General features: G+C 38.2%; 1 protein-coding gene and 1 long non-coding RNA gene across 5 annotated transcripts; one reads left to right on the top strand and one right to left on the bottom strand.

The window, feature by feature from the left end:
• The first annotated feature begins 2,228 nt into the window (after nt 1-2,228).
• LOC144637243 (integrase/recombinase xerD homolog) lies at nt 2,229-14,094 on the top strand. 4 transcript variants are annotated; one of them, XM_078496376.1, is made up of 7 exons: nt 2,824-3,026; nt 3,481-3,649; nt 4,006-4,073; nt 4,887-5,098; nt 5,406-5,633; nt 12,259-12,390; nt 14,023-14,094. In XM_078496376.1, the coding sequence occupies exons 4-7, from the start codon at nt 4,996-4,998 to the stop codon at nt 14,079-14,081; spliced, it is 522 nt and encodes a 173-aa protein (XP_078352502.1). In that variant the 5' UTR covers nt 2,824-3,026; nt 3,481-3,649; nt 4,006-4,073; nt 4,887-4,995; the 3' UTR covers nt 14,082-14,094. The 4 variants fall into 4 exon arrangements, with proteins under 4 accessions (XP_078352500.1, XP_078352502.1, XP_078352499.1 ...); XM_078496374.1 differs by lacking the exons at nt 2,824-3,026; nt 12,259-12,390; nt 14,023-14,094 and adding exons at nt 2,229-2,711; nt 7,055-8,289; XM_078496373.1 differs by lacking the exons at nt 12,259-12,390; nt 14,023-14,094 and adding an exon at nt 7,055-8,289 and having other exon boundaries at nt 2,830-3,026.
• LOC144637255 (uncharacterized) lies at nt 12,515-16,886 on the bottom strand. The gene is made up of 2 exons (XR_013567687.1): nt 16,650-16,886; nt 12,515-13,803 (listed from the first exon to the last, which is right to left on the bottom strand). It is a non-coding gene; the product is annotated as an uncharacterized LOC144637255 (long non-coding RNA).
• Nucleotides 16,887-17,565: the final 679 nt, after the last annotated feature.

Raw genomic sequence — 17,565 nt, 5'->3', positions numbered from 1 at the left:
TGAAAAAAGCTGGAAACATTTTTGCAGGCCTCTCTGATCGTTTCGGCTCCATTTTATAGAATCCGTATTTTGTTGAGCCCCGGATTGATTATGAGCTGAAATTCTTTCTCTCCAGCAAACTTCTGAAAAATTTCCACACCTTTTTAAGTGATTCTATATTCACACCTTTGACAATAAAGCCAAAAACCCATCAAAAAAGGGCTCAAACAAGGGCGGGAAACCATTTCAACTTTTTCAAATGGCTATAAATAGATTTATTGCAATCCCCAGGGTGCACTGATTTATTTCCACACCTTTTAAAGTGATTCTATATTCATACCTTTGACAATAAAGCCAAAAACCCATCAAAAAAGGGCTCAAACAAGGGCGGGAAACCATTTCAACTTTTTCAAATGGCTATAAATAGTTTTATTCGAATCCCCAGGGTGCACTGATTAATTTCCACACCTTTTTAAGTGATTCTATATTCACACCTTTGACAATAAAGCCAAAAACCCATCAAAAAAGGGCTCAAACAAGGGTGGGAAACCATTTCAACTTTTTCAAATGGCTATAAATAGATTTATTGCAATCCCCAGGGTGCACTGATTTATTTCCACACCTTTTAAAGTGATTCTATATTCATACCTTTGACAATAAAGCCAAAAACCCATCAAAAAAGGGCTCAAATAAGGGCGGGAAACCATTTCAACTTTTTCAAATGGCTATAAATAGTTTTATTTGAATCCCCAGGGTGCACTGATTAATTTCCACACCTTTTTAAGTGATTCTATATTCACACCTTTGACAATAAAGCCAAAAACCCATCAAAAAAGGGCTCAAATAAGGGCGGGAAACCATTTCAACTTTTTCGAATGGCTATAAATAGTTTTATTCGAATCCCCAGGGTGCACTGATTAATTTCCACACCTTTTTACACATGCTGCCCGATATAGGGTCAGAGATCTGGTATCACTTTTATGTAACACTGTTACAACTGTTACCAGTGTTACACGGTCAGTAGAGGACTGGATCAAGTTTGCACAATATCAAGATGGCTGACAAGAGAGCTCGTCGCAGACTAAGCGATCTTGAAGACCCAAGCTTGTTTGCTGCGGCGGATTGCCTTGGTAGTGTGACACAGTTAGCAAAGTTAACTGTGTTAGAATTGCTTAGAACACCTTGCCTTTCTGAAGATCAGATTTCTGTATTTCTAATCTCCAAGTTCGGCCTTCATAAGTTCGACATCCTCAGGCAAGCGGTGTCAACGGTTCCTCTTTTATTCTCCACGAATCGGTTGGAGATAATAGAGGAACTGTTCCCTGCTCTGAAGGATGTCGAAGATCTGCCAAACGCTATTTTGTTGGCAGATCATCTTTCCCAATCATCCGGAAAGGCAGGGACCGCGGAGGGGGAGGGGCTGGTAGGGCTATAGCCCTACCACTTTTTTGGTTGGGTTGATATTTTAGGGCTCATGAAAATGATAATGTAATATATAGCTATAGGCAAGCCAAAAAAGCGGAGCTCCACATTTATTAAAAAATGACCTAAATGGATAAAAACTAAACCTTGCCCACGCGGAATCTATCGAAACTGCGTTCAGAAAGTAAAAACATCATGGAATTTTCTGTCATAAAATCAGGCTCAGCAATTCAGTAGAGGTTGCTAGCTTGCATCAGGGTCCTGTCTCTTTCTTCAGCGGACTTGATCTATGTAGTGTTTAGCTCCGTTTTAACACAACCATTTGCTAAAGTTATTATATTCTTGATGATGACAGCCGCAGATTCAACAGCAAACAACAGAAACAAGCAAACTGTACTTGCACAAGGAATATCATTCGCAATTATTTCGGATCTCCTCGTAAACAATTTTCGTTTTCCACAATTTCACGGACTGATATAGATGACTTTTGAGGACATCTTGGGAGAAAGAATTTTCTCTGTCGCTCTTTTTACTCGCGTTTTCATTCAGCCTACACAGCAAACACCGTGCAACAAATTTCCCGCGTTTTCTTATTATAACTTCAATGAGATCTAACTGAAACGTCCACATCAGCCAGTCGATAGAAAATAACGTCAATTGCTCGTTGTACGGCTACGAAAAATGCGACCAGAGACCAATAAAATTAAAATTTAACCGTGCAGCGATTGAACGAGAGCTAAAATTTTTTTGGCGTAAATGCGCATCGAGGTTTCGATACACTCACACTTGAAAAAAGACAAACAAAATAGAGCAGTTGGATAATAAGCCTCTCAGATCTTTTGCTGTGTAGTGTCGCTGAGTAATTTTACCCGTTATCTACATTTTGTCTTGCCCTGTGAGCTTTATTTGCTGTTTGTAATTTCCTTTCTTTTTTTTAGCCACGGGCGGGAAACCTCCTCGTCCCCAGGCCTAATCCGTGCGTACGTGCGGGGGTGGCGGCGACCCCAAAAATTTCTCGGCTCGATGGATAACAATTTGCTTATGGATGCTTCGCTCGTCGCGCCTTCTGTGCGCGCGGGAGCTCCGCTATGAATTTTCACATGATAAATAGCGGAAAAGTGACCCCTAATGTTTGCTTGTCTTAGCCAGCTTTTTAGCCCTACCACTTCAAAATGGTCTCCGCGGTCCCTGAAAGGATCAGCGTTGCTTTGGGCCTCCAACAAGCCGATGTCTTCAGTGTGGCGGAAATTTATCGCGCCACAATGATCCTAGCGACGTTGTGTTCTTTGGATTCAAAGGTTCCTTTGCAGGTAATGTAATAATACTTTTTGTTTTAAAGTGTAGTAAGCTTAATTTTAATATTGATTGTTGGGGTCCCTTTTGGTAGTATGGATGTTTTCAAACCATATAGCTTAATAAAAATTTTATTGTGATCTATACTTTTTGTTTTGCACAAATGTGAAATTATTATAATTCAGTATAAGAGAGAGTAATGGGCCGAGTCCCGAGAGACAAAGAGAACATTTAAATACGCCCTTTAGCGGCGGTAAGCGGACAAACATTGAGTTAACCGGTAGATCAAGTACAAGAGTAAAAGTTCGTTAACGGGAGTGGCAAACAGAATTGTAAGTAGCTATAGTGTATTACATTATTACAACAACGTTATACTGTTAGGATATATTATACTGAGGTTAGGATTAAGTTATATTTTTGTTCTTATTTATAGTTTGACTACATTATATTGTGAATTGCGTACGAAGACAATCACGATCCAGTTTGAAAATTAAAGTCACCGTTTCCCGTAAAGCTGTGGTGTGTTACAACTTATGTCTCATCACTTCGAACGGCACATTGTTCGAAACACTTTTTTATAATTTTTATTTTGTACATTTTTCATTTATGTACAATACCGCTATAAGTTATCATTATTCTGCCTAGATCCTCACAACTTTCATATAATTGTGTCGTAAAAGTGCCATATGCTTCGTCGTTTAACACTGTTTCAAAAAACCAGTAGAATTTTTATTATTTCTTTGTCACAAGGATTGCAGCCAATGTTTTAATATTATTCTTTTGCAGGCAAAAAAATTACTTTGCGGTGCAATAAATGCCGTTTGAATTTCTCTTACTCTTGCTTTGGAAACAAGGAGAGTGGATACCAGTTTTACGACACGATCAGAGATACAGTCGAGGCAACTGACTCCACACTTGTAGATCGTGAACTTTTTGAATTGTACTGTTCTCTTGCGTAAGTAAGATTATTTCTTTTAATATTTTCTGAATTAGAATTATCTAATATATATATATATTTCATAAACTGGTTTATTGCCAAGGGACTCTTGTTTTTAAAAACATCTAGTTGTGTGAGTTATTTTTACGCTAAGTTAGTACGTTTGTAAGAAACTCGGCCATCACTGCAGCTGTCACTGATAGGAAATTGAATGTATCTCTTCTTATTTGCTGTTTCCTCCCTCCCCTATAAGAGTCCACCTTGTCGTGGTGGGGAGGCCCAAAAAACCAGTTTCGATGTCTGTTTGTTAAATGGTTCCAACTAAGATATATCAATAACAATTTTGTATAATGTTTACTAACCATTTAAAATAGAAATCACGGATGGCTCTCATTTGAAGCTTTTTCTGAGGGATATAGTGAGTGGATGAGGAGAAAAGAAGGCAAGTGAATATTTATAATTAAGTAATTGCTTCACTTATGAACACATTCAAATAATTGAACTTTAATTAAGCTGCTAGATTTGGTTTTGATTAAACAATCAGATTGATCTAGTTATTCATCTACCTATCTCGGTTTATTTCTCTTTTTTTTCTTAGGTTATTTTTCTTTTACTAGTTTGTGATTTTATTACTTTCTTATTCATTTTTTTTCAAATTCAAGTTAGGAATCCTGAATTTTATCAATAATTATTATAATTTAGTATATACCACACAAGTGAATAGTGCTTTATGTGTGCGCTGATTGGTTAACTCAGAGGTGATTATAGCAAAGTACTATTCACCTCTGAGCATCTAAAGATAAATAAACTGCCTTCAATGGATTTTACCTCTATAATAGACTATCTTATTAAAGGGATATAAAAACCATTTTAATTTGAACAAAATTTATGAGTAATAAAATAAAACTAATGAAAACTTTTAAAATTTCATGTTAATAACAAGTGTTGTTAGTTTTCAAAATTAAGGTACCCTAAAATAATATTCCAAGTGAGAAATTAATGTATTGCTGTAATACTTGATCTCCAGTGTTTTGTCCACCACCCTCAAAGAAAGAATTTCATTTTCATGTATTTGTCTGTACATGTTAGACTGAGTCATGGTTTATGAGAAATTATCACAGCATTTACCAGAAAAAAACTAAAAGTAATTGAGTATTAGATTCCCCTCTGATCAGCAATGTTAATTTTCAAGTTTTCTTGATTTTTTTACCTCAAGTAATAAGTATGTAACACAATGCAAATTTTTGTCATTCAGGCTGTTCACAAAGAGAACTGTCTGCAAAGTGTGTGGCCGACATGTTCTGGTGGGGTGAGTTAGAGAATTCATTAAGAGAGAGAGTGGCTCTCCATTAAAAGATTTTCCCATGTACAAGGATGCTGACAGAGAACAACTGATGGATGGCATTGAAGAGAGGAGGAGGGTTTCAACTTACATACATAATTGTACAGAGGACTGTAAAAAGAGAGGTAATATAATTTATTGAAATAAACTTTTTTATTTTCAAGTGATGAAAAAGTGAAAAATATACAATTGTGACTAATGTTTAGCCTGCATTGCAGACGAACAAAACCCCGGTATAGGCCGTCTGCAAATTGCGGCAAAAAAGCTTGTTCCGGCCCCCCGCATTTTAACCTCTGATTGGCTTTTTAACAGGGCCGTTCTTTCACGCGCCGTAATTGGTTGAGGATAACTAATATTGAGAAATGAATTGTTTTTAGTACTTAATAATTAATTAATTGTGATGAGTAATAATTATTAAATATGTATCTGCAGGTTGTGGAAAACTTTGGGTGATTGATGGTAACTGGAAGTTGAGATTCCCCCACTGCATGTACAAGGTTAAAAATGCAATCCCGAGCTTGCCTATGGTCAATTATCCAGACATATGTGCAGCCACACCTGAAAGAGGGAAGGCCTTCTGCAAGACCCACTGTAGTAATCTGTCTGAGCAGGGAATCCCCACTGGCCTGAAAGAATTTCTTGAATACTGCTCAAAACAAGGTAGGAAAATATCCATGTGGTTCAGTTTGATTTAACAAGCTATTTTCAGACAGTATGTATGTGGTTTCTGACTTCACACCAATTTATAATGTGAAAGCTCATTATAATAATGCCTTGCATGTTCTGTAATACTCCAAGTATTTATTGACAGTGGTAATATCTCATGCAGCCATTTGTATAAAACATAGGCACGCTAAGCGTGCAGGAGTTATTTTTTCAATTTATGGGGTGGCTTGGGGTGAAACTGGGCGATTGTCCTGTTGGGATGGTTTATGCCAAGGGTTGAGCTATTTGTGTATGGCAGCCCACGGAGTCACTTTTTGCACAAAATTTGCTTGCAAACAAAATAATTTTCACGTGCATTTTGATACATCAGAACTGTTTTATTCAATACGTAAATTTTCATCATTTAATTGAAAAAACAAAAACTAATTCAATTATCAAAATGTCACAAAATGGCACGTTCTTATTCTGTTTAAAGTCGAATTTTTCCGCGTTTTTGAAAAATTAGCGGAAAAATATTCTCTCGTCGGTATGAACTGTCTAGGGATTTGGTAGAGTATTTTAGGAGTCGTTGTATGCTAATTTCTTCATCTTGGTGTTCTTCTCTGGAGGCGACTGAATTTTATATTTATCTTCTTATGATTAGAATTGTTTCTTTCCTTTTCAGATGATTAGGACGATGTACCTTTGCTTTGTAGTTTTTTAGGAGGTTATGTCCGTCTGTGACCAATTACTTATTTATTTTTGGGAGCCTTTTTTGCGCCCGAGAAGAATGGGACCATCTGTGCCCAAATATTTTAGCGGCCTTTTTTGTACCCGCGAAGTATGGGACCATCTGTGCCCGAATATGTTAGGGGCCTTTTTTGCGCCCGAGAAGAATGGGACCATCTGTGCCCAAATCTTTTAGGGGCTTTTTTGTGCCCCCGAGGGTTATGGGACCATCTGTGCCCAAATATCTTAAGGGCCTTTTGCGCCCGTGAAGAATGGGACCATCTGTGCCCAAACTTTTTAAAGGTTTTTTGTGCGCCCGAGGATTTTGGGACTATCTGTGTCCAAATGTTTAGAAAAATGAGCGGTCTTTTTTCTGCCCCGAGGAGAATGGGGCCTTCTGTGCCCGACAGGTTGGGCCTAAGAAGTTCAAGACCGTCTGTGACAAAATTTCATAGGCTTATTTACGCTCCAGAGGAATCGGACTTCCTGTTCCTTGAAGGCAAGAGGCCTCTAGCGTCCAAGAGGTATAGGACCTTCTGTGTCCGTCCGGGACGTTAGTTATATTTGCGTCTGATGAGTTTTGGACCATCTGTGCATGATATTTTTTGGCTATTTTTTTTTTTTTTTGCGCCCAGAAAGTTGGGTTATTTTTCATTTTGTGCCTGTTTAGTTTCATTTTTTGGTTGTTAGTTCTTTTTTAATTTTAGATGTGTTCCAGTCGGAGATGTGGCGTGAATTCTATTCGTCAATTCCTGATCATCTGCAGCCGTTGGCTAGCCGCGTCCAGGAAACCGTGCTGGTGTCCAAAGCAGATGGTACTATCCGCAGTTACTTGGCCGGTTTCAAACGATGGAAACATTGGGCTTTGTCCAATTGTTTTATCCACATGCCAGCCAACTCTTTCCATGTTGCGGTCTACCTTCAATGCCTTATCCTCGATGCAAATTCTCCATCGCCAGTTCTCAATGCAGTTTACAGTATCGACTGGGCTCAACAGTTGGCCGGTTTGCCGAAGGTCTCAGTACATCCCATGGTTGCTTCTTTGGTCAGCGCTTCCCAAAGGATCCTGGGGAAACCGAAATCGAAGAAGGAACCCGTCACTCCGGAAATGTTAAAGACGCTTGTTAATTCCAAGATTTCAGATAAGTGTCCTTCTTTATCGGATCTGAAAACAGTAGCTCTATGTCTTATAGGTTATGCTGGATTTTTTCGTTTCAGTGAGCTATGCGCCATAAGAGCTTGTGACATAAAGTTCTTTCCTACTTATGTGTCCATATTTCTAGAATCGTCCAAGACAGACCAATTCCGTGACGGAGCTTGGATTGCAATCGCGAGATCAGACCAGGAAACTTGTCCTGTGAAGGCCTTAGAGCAATACATTGCTGCCGCAAAAATTGATCTTTGTGAGGATTTACCCTTGTTCAGAGCCCTCTCGTCTCCTCGGTCCACTTCGACAGTTCGGCGCCAGGGCTTAAGCTACACTAGAGCCAGGGAGATCGTTAAGGACGCTTTCAAGGACATCACTGACGTTTCCTGCATAAGTCTTCACAGTCTTAGGGCCGGAGGAGCCACTGCTGCCGCCAATGCAGGGATTGTTGATAGACTCTTTAAGAGACACGGTCGTTGGCAAAGTGAAAATGCTAAAGATGGATACGTTAAAGATAATTTTGAATCTTTGCTCTCTGTTTCGAAATCATTAGGAATTTAATAAGACCGAGCCCAGCAGGTCGGAGAGTACTATCCATAGGGCTGGGGTTTTTCCTCTACGTTTCCGCTACAAGCGCGGTGAGGTTTTTTCATCCTATGGATGCTCGTTGGTACTTTCCTAGTTTGTTTTTCTAGGTTCTTTATGTCAATCAGGTTTTTTCGTTATTTTCAAGATATTTGACTCCTTGTACGTCTGCAGTCAATAATAAACCGTGCGGCCTCCAGTGAGCACACAATAGCAATTATAGTTGTGTTTATGGTTTTTTGTGTTTTGCTGCAGCCGCAATGGCTGCAAGCAAAACACATTGAGAGCTGAAGTTTGTGCCGTAAGGTGGTAAGTGCCGTAAGGTGTAAGTGCCGTAACAGAGGAGAAATCTGAACTACCGATGTCAATCAAATCCATGAACAAACAAAATCGAAACCAATGAACCGTAGCGCTGATCGCATTCGAAGTTACGGGCCAAAGTATTCGAACGCAAACCACGTTGGACACGTTGGAAAACAGAAAACCGATTTAAAAGTATATCGCATTGGGAAAGAAAACAAACTGTGGCGCGACCACTCCAGTTTTATGAGAAAATTATTCTGCAGTTTTCATCATTTACGAAAAGAGCGAAGACTTGGAACCTCGCCGAAGGTCATAAATATTTTCTCCAAAGGACCGGTTAGTGCACAGTTTGTAAACTTTCGCTTTGAAAATAAACTTACCCTCACCTTGTCTACACTGTCTACAGCATACTAGTACTGTATTAACTCTGAACTTCATATTTTAAAATAAAATGTATGAACGTGTAACTTGTCACGCAAAGACAGCTGGAAAGGAATATACCATGCTGGTAGGCTGCACCGCTAATTGTAGCTGTATTCGAGCTATATAAAAGACAGCTAGAAACGAATTAATACTAGTAACATCACAATGGGAAAGAAACTTATTCAGTGGTGCACACCGTCGAAAACAAAGAAATATTAAAGGAAGTTCTCATTCACCAGATTCACTGCATCAGATGCAACATTCGTCAGTTCGTGTTTAAATGCGTGGCGACCAGTTTGTTTACTAGTTATTAAAAAATAATACGGTCTTCATTTAATAAACAGTTCATCCTTAAATTTCAGCTTTTCTACGACTGACAGGTAGGTACTATAGTATAAGCCCCGCTAAAATAGCTGGAAAGGGAAAGTTTTTTGAAAAATGAATTTTTGACTGCCAGACGCGCTGGCGCCACATGTTTATTTTGTGAAGATTAATTAAACGCCGTGAAAAATAGAATTTGATGTCCAGTGAGCCACTGCATCTTCGGCTACGCAGTCCTCAGTGAATCCTCCAACTTCACAAATTTCTAAAACTTTAAGAAAACGAACTTTCGCAGAATCAAAAATTGGTCCTTATCGATCTTCCGATCTTGTTGTGAAGACACTGAAATTCGACGAGTGTTCATGCGTGAAGGGATGACTGACGAATGATAATAATTATTTGTAAACTTTCGCTTTCAAAATGAACTTTGCGTTACGTTCAACGCCGTCTTTCTGTTGTTGTACGCCGGTGCGCGTGCGATTATTTATAATTTCTGAATTTTGCATATTTAACTCAGGGTGACACAACAAGTTTGTTAAGAGTTAGTTGTTCCAGTGTTTAATTTGGGTGAAAGTGGTTAAAGAACCACTGTCTTGTCACTAATAAATATATCACATTGAGTTCTTATAAGGTCAATAGATTCTGTCTTTTTCGTTGTTGTTAAAACGCTACCATTGTGACAATGATTCCAAATACAACTAACGGTAACCAGTGAGATAACGCCACTAAAAGAATCACATTGAGTTCATTGAGATTTTTTTATAATGTTAAGAGTTACTGTTTTTTATCAAAGAGACAATCATGTCAGACATTACGTTAACTTACTAGTAATTAAATTATGTTTGCTGTCTTTGATTTCAACATAACATTGATCAGTAAAATTATCAGGATTGAATTAACACAAAGTGACTACAATATAGTGCAATTATTAACCTGCACACAAGTGACAGACAATAAAAGACGTTGGATTTTAATCTCGACTCACTTGTCTTTCATCAACATGTTCCCTAAGACTTTGCTCTAGCAGCAAAACACATGGACCCATTGGGGCCCTATTTTTGTTTTGTGCTGTTGCGCACGGGTGGTTTATATTTAGTGAATTTAGACGAGAGCGGTTATTTTGTTGCTAGCTTTCTAGTAACCATTTCCTTTCTTTTGTTTGTTACGGAATACTTTTGGCTTTTTGCCAAACACTGTAACATGATATTGTTGTTTTTCTCACTTTTGTACTATTACACCTTTGTTTTTTAAAACGAACGTAACACGATTCCCCTTGTTTTTCTAGAAGAAAGCCACATCTCCATATAGACATTGAACGAAAAGTACTATAATAAACGAAGTAATAAACGAATCAAATCAAAAACCACTTTCTTCGGGAAAGTTCTTTAAAGCGCACTACACCTGGAGTAATTGTTTCCTGTCAGAACTGTTCAACAAAGATTTTCGTTCATTCACAACGTAAATTCTATTCAACAAACAAGAACTAATTGAGTTATCAAATTGTCACGGAATGGCACGCTCTTAGTCTGTTTTTGCTATTGATCGTAGTTGCTTTTAACAGCAAAGTTAATACTTGTACCTGTTCATTAAATGTTTGAACGAGATGTTTTACAGTTGATTTTTATAGTTTACTTTTGCCGCCCGCTTTGCGAAGTTTGTTGGGAAATTGGAAACTTTGTTATGAAGTTGTCAATTACGTTGCGAGTTTTGCGAATATAATTGCGAACTTCGATACAAAGTTCCTAACTTCGGCCCGACTGAACTTTCCAAGTTTGGTAGAGGAGAAACAAGACATGTTGCTCGAAAGTCAGCGATTTCTGAACTAGATGATTTTAGAACTGGTCAAGGAAGGTTCAAGTAGCTTGAAGTGCAAGACAACGTTTCGCATCAGCGATCACGCAAGTGATTTGCCGATAAATAAATTTTATGCATGTAGAAATTTGGTCAAATTTTAACTTTTCTGTATGAAAACACATATTTAACGATTTCTGTAAGGCATAATCTTCACTGTCTTCAATTTCAAGTCTTCTGCGTTTGTAAACCGGATGAAACTGGATGGTTTACCCATATATAAAATTGATTTTAATCGAAGCCGACGCGACGCGACAGGGAAGACTAATTTGTTCGAGACATGTTTACTGCTCGCGGAACATAAACGTTTTTCATTTTTATGACATTTGTTTCCAACAGTTTAGCGTAGCAAAGCCCTTATTGATAACATAATTACAGAAGGTTTTAATAAATTCGGGCCGAAGTTGGGAACTTTGTATCGAAGCTCACAATTTGATTCGCGAACTCGCAACCTATTTGGCAACTTCGTAACAAACTTAATTTCCCAACGAACTTCGCAAAGCGGACGGCAAAAGTAACGACAACATTATTCTTCAAATCTACATTGTGCAAATGTTATATGTAATTTTTACTACGGTCAGGAAAGCTAGCCTCTCCAAACGTACGCTCGAATAAGAAGAATAACAAGTTAGTGTTGGGCCTTTTGCTCACGGCATGTGCGTTGTAAGTAGGGGAGCGTTACGAAAAACGTTTTTAATCCAGAGTTAATTCACAACTCACCAATTCCGCCTCCTACAAATCTAAAATCTTCGAACGAAATCGCTCACTACAACTGTGTCAGATTGCTTCCCCCTTATAAACTACAATTTGATTGGTTCTGATAGTACCTGAAATCTGATTGGTCTGACAAACAAACATACTTCACTGACCCACTGACTGACTGACTGAATGATTACACGGGAACATCACGCCGACTAAGAGCTATTTTTGAAAAAATAACTCAATAAAGAATTTCTCTAGTGATGAGGAGTAAAATTTGGGTCATAACCTGGGTTGGTGCATATAAGTGGAATGCAAAAAGTGTTTCGAAGCAAGCCATTGTAGTGTTGATCAGCCATAATTATTGATGTTTCAAAGTTTAAAACATGTAATCCAATCAAAAGTTAGCCCTGTTCAGTACCGTCTTCCTCTATTGGAGGGCCTTTTAACAGGGGGCTTATAAACAGGATTTTAAGGTATTCTATAGACCAAAAACACCAAATGAAATTCCAAAACATAACTTTTACAATTTATTGTTCTGTTTTTGTTTTGTTTTGTTTTGTTGTTTTTTTTTTTAAAAAGGAGGAACCAATGCACCAATTGTACATGACCCTGATGACAGCGGTGAGAATAGCGACCAGGTTCACTTTGTTGATGAGACTGTGAACAAATTGCAAGGAAGTGATTTAGGTTTATCTTCAGTTAGTGCCCAAGGTAATTGCAATATGAGTAAATTGATATGAAATCTCAATGTGCACAAACCCTCATGATAGCTGTTGCCATGTGTCACACTAGCTGTTGAGTACATAAAATCACTTAAAACAATATTACTTGAATATTTTGTTGAAGCTATATTTAATTCTTTTCCTGTTAAGCTCATTACAATTCCAGCAATCTTTAACGTTAAGTATTAGATAATTTGACAACACAAATTCTTACTTTAATTTATGGTTATGTCATAGAATGAATTTGCACAGTTTTAATTGTTAACAGGTTTTTTTAAAACTTGACTGATCAGCTTAATTGTAAATTCTTTGTTTCCATTGTTCAAGGTGGTTTGGCCTTAAGTGCCTACATGTATGTGACACAAATTATTTATTGTTACTGTACTGTAAAATATAATCTTATTGGCAATTATACATTTCCTTTGGAAATAATACATTTCCTTAGAGATGTGTCCACTAATTTAAAGCTTTGTACAGGAAATTAATTTCACTGAATTTCCAACATTGCATGCTTAAAAGAAACTAAGTTAAAAGCACAAACACTATTTTTTGGTGAAATTCATGTTCACATTAGTGTCTACTCTGTTGTGATGTTCCTAACAGGCCCAAAGTCGGCCAGCAGTTGTAGGCCTCTGACTCACCATCAACATCTCATGGTTTTGTCATTGCCTTTGCATATGGCATTAGAATGTTCCCATGTGTGTGCTCAAGTTAAGCTTTTGCTTTTGCAAGACTGGCCCTCTCCCATGGTAGCTGCATGGTAACATGTTGCATAATTCGTTAGTCTGCCTCACCCATAATGAAGATCACTCATGGAGAGTAAAGTTTTTATGAGTCAAATGAGTCAATGATGATGAGTCGAATCTTAAAATTGAAAACAGTGTTGCCCTTACTAGCAAATGAAAGCTATCTGCAAGCAAACTAGAGTGGAACTCGCTACAAGCAAACCCGAGTAAAACCAGATGGCAAGTAGACCAGAGCAGAACTAACTGCAGGCAAACTAGGGTCACCATAAGCAAAGTAGAGTGCTTCTAAGCTAACCTGTATAATGGGAAACCATGGTTTAATAGATAATAACCAACTTTGTGTAAAATTCACCTTGAATTATGACTCATAGAAACTTTACTCTCCATGAGTGGTCTTCATTATAGGAGAGACACCTGTACCATGGGAGGGCCAGTCTTACAAAAAGCAAAAGTTTAACTTGAGCAAACCCATTGAACACTCTTACTAATGCCATGCAAGGGTAATGACAAAACCATGAGATGTTGATGGTGAGACCTCCCACTCATGTTGTCCATGAAGATACGGCAGTCTCACAATAGCAACTATAGCTGCAGTGTCTTTCTTTTGCTGTCATGTCTTTCATCATTTTATATGCAAAGTGATGCCTTTCCAGTTTCTATTAAATGGAATAAAAAATAACAATTCAGTCACAGTGTTTGATTAGATGTATGTGAGACATTTATTAACATCAACTCTGTTGTTATATTATAATCACTTGACCCATTCATTAAGCCAATTAGTAAAATAAGAGTTCTTACAGACATTTCCTGTAAACACTGTACATGTGTTCAGTATTTGAGGCAAAACAGTTACTTTGACATTTTTTTATTTCTAGACATGCATTGTTACCAGAGTGGTTTACGTACAGTATGCTTTCTTATTAAAGGACCCTAGCCAGCCTCTGTCAGTTTCAAGGCCATCGAAATTATGAAAACTGTATCGTGAAGTGAAATCTTATTGCATTGCTGTACATACAGTGTATACTGTAAGTTGTATTACTGGAAGTTTGCTTAATTACCTTTAGCAGTTTCACCATTATCTGTTTTGTTTAGACATGCTCTACATAAAATACCGGTATACATTGTAAGACTGAAATTCTTGCAAGGGTGACTGACAGGGGTCCTTTAAGATTTTTGTGTGTAACAAAAAGTTGTAATCACGAACAGGACTCACATGATACATGTGTAATAAGTATATTTTTGGGTGGGGGTGTGACGCTGGGAATTTGAAGCCCTTACCCTATACCAGACCATGTTCAGCTGATTTTTGCAACCCTATACTAGACTAGACACTGAAAATCCCTAGCCTATCCCAGACTTGCATTTTGTTAGAACTGTATCATTATCAGTGTTTTAATGGAAAACCATCTGTGAACAACGATGCCGCCAGGGTTGGAAACTAAAATTTCGGAGCACTCGCCATCCGGGCGAGTGACCTTCAAATTGCACTCGCCCAGATCAATTTTCACTCGCCCAGTCTTCTTCCATTAAAAAAGAAAAATTTAGGCCCCCTCCCCCTACGAATAATAAAATATACAACTTCAATTTTTAATCACTGCTCACTGTGCACTTTGGTGGTCGATCGCAAAACATACTGCAATCTATTTCTTCAGTGAAAAATTGCCAAATATAGACCTTACTCCACAATACAAACACGCGCACACTTACTTCAAAATTTGAAACGCAGTTTTATTTGATACGTATTTCCAAATTCTCGTTGTTTGCAAGCGAAATTGTACAGGAAAAGAGGCGAGAAATGGCCATCTTGCTGCGTTTCGCGGCTCGGTGGATGAATCAGTGAATTTTTGACCAGAGGTATTACTTTGTATAAGTACGTCCGTCATGTAACATGCACCAAACGGAAGCCATTTTTGTCTGTTTACGAACGCGAACACAGCTTTGTTTGAGATTTCAAAATGTTGGTAAGCTATCGGCTTGTGGACAGCGTAGATTATTTTAAAGTGGGAAGTAAAAATTTCGCTTATTTTGAATACTATATTCTGGATATGAAAATCGTACTCGCCAAACCGGGCGAGTGATCCGTGATTTGAACTCGCCCGACAGTTTTCACACTCGCCTGGGCGAGCGGGCGAGCGCTAATTTCAAACCGTGGCCGCGATGATTTTATTTACGTTTAGGAAAGCCTCTTTCTCTTCCGAGTTTCGGGACTATATTCGTCATACCGTTGATCGGTTTCCCGGCAAATGCTACCCTTTTCTAGACCAAAACTCTCTGATTTCTATATCCTATCCCAGACTAAACTGCTTGAAAACCATACCCTTCACAGCGGCACATACCCATATAGCTCATGTATGGGAGTGCCCCCCCCCCCCGGGGTATTAGCAAAGGAAAGGTCATGGCAAGGTTTCTGCACAGCCCCATACATTAACTACGCATACCATTTTCTGACTGACTCATTCTTTTCAGGGTACAATGTAAAGGTCTCCACAATGACAAGACGCAGGGACATGTTGCAACAACATGTAGCAGTGACATACTCAGGGACATGTGTGCTGATAATTTTGAGATGTGCAACAGGAATTCCTGCAACAGTTTGTCCCTGCGACATGTTGCACGAAGTTCAATGAGTTGAATTCCGTGCAACATGTAGCAAAGACAAAACAGCTTCAACACATGATTTTGTCGCTTCTACATTTAGCTGCGACGTGTCCCTGTGACATGTCCCCACGTGTGTGGAGACCTTAAGATTTATGCAACAAACAAACAATGTATTCTTATCCCTTCATGTACCTTACAATTTTCTTTAAGCAATCAAAAGCCAATGAACTCACCATTATTTTGTTGCTTTGAGGATTGATTTTCATTTATGGTTGTCAATAATTGTGTTGCTTTGAACATTGATTTTCATTGATTGTTGTCAACTACATGTATTTGTTTATCAATTGACTATGATGGGTGTTTGTAACCTGTGTCGCAGACATAATCTTACCCCGGCTAGGGTTTAGTTTCATCTGCAGCGCAGGCTAGGTGTTTGATGATCAAGCAAGATATTTTCAAAAGAATTCAGTTTGATTAAAATATTGTTTTTAAATTTACTAGAACTTTAAAAACCTGGGACTATGTACTTGTAAAATTCCATAATTTTGAAGTGAAACCGCAGTTCTCACTCATGGCTTTAGTTGCTAGTAGTTTTATCCAAGGTTGGAGAACATTGAAAGTGTGATTGATTTACAAAGTATATTTAGTAACGCATGCATGTAACCCTGGACGTATAATACTATTTATAACATTTGCAGTTTTGATACAAAGAGTCTACGCACTTCAAATGAGTAAATAATTAATAATTTGTTTGTCATGAACTCCTGGGGATTCGAACATGATAAGTAAAAATTATTGCTTAGCTCTAAAGTGTAAAGAAATATCTTCTACAAGGGATGTACAGCATAGAAAAGGTAAGAAATTATACATAGCTTAAAACATAAAAAAGACAAAGCCTACTCACCTAATCATACCTCACTGTTTCGCGCTCGACTCGAAGTCATGGAATAACCTGAGGAAATGGAACGATGTACGCGTCCACCACACATTCCATCTCAACCTTTTTTTATATGCGAAGGCTTGTATTGTATGTTAGGACAAGTTTTCGATAAACTAAGCTCAACAACAACAGGAGAGAAGACTTCGAATTGAAGTGGACCGTTGAACAAGTTGTGAATCATTGTCACTTTCAAAATGGACGCCAATTTCAGGCACACACGTAAAAAAGGTAAGAAAAGGTAAGAAATTATACATAGCTTAAAACATAAAAAAGACAAAGCCTACTCACCTAATCATACCTCACTGTTTCGCGCTCGACTCGAAGTCATGGAATAACCTGAGGAAATGGAACGATGTACGCGTCCACCACACATTCCATCTCAACCTTTTTTTATGTGCGAAGGCTTGTATTGTATGTTAGGACAAGTTTTCGATAAACTAAGCTCAACAACAACAGGAGAGAAGACTTCGAATTGAAGTGGACCGTTGAACAAGTTGTGAATCATTGTCACTTTCAAAATGGACGCCAATTTCAGGCACACACGTAAACCCGCTGACCCTTTTAAATAGCGACGTATAACAGTGCCCAGTCCACCTCTGAGGGACAGACTGAAAATCGCTCGGCCGCTCGCAAGCCGATCGCATGAAAAGTCAATGAAAGACTTATAGAATGTGTTCGAGCTTCACGGTAACAATTCCATGGATTTTATAATACTGTTTATAAATTGAACGAAGCACTGTTTTATTTAAAAGATAAGATGTGGTTTTCACTTGCAAACAAGCAAAAAAATTTAGATTCCGGGAGGTGGATCAATTTTTAGGATAAACCGAGGCCGGAGGCTAGGCCAATGAATGCAAGAAGCCTTGACAGTCTAATCTTA

This window comes from Oculina patagonica, chromosome 13 (genome assembly GCF_052425735.1).
Source record: "Oculina patagonica isolate OP01 chromosome 13, crgOcupat, whole genome shotgun sequence".
Taxonomy (NCBI): domain Eukaryota; kingdom Metazoa; phylum Cnidaria; class Anthozoa; order Scleractinia; family Oculinidae; genus Oculina; species Oculina patagonica.
Note: the sequence above shows the minus strand (reverse complement) of the source record. Positions and strands in the feature narration are given on the sequence as shown.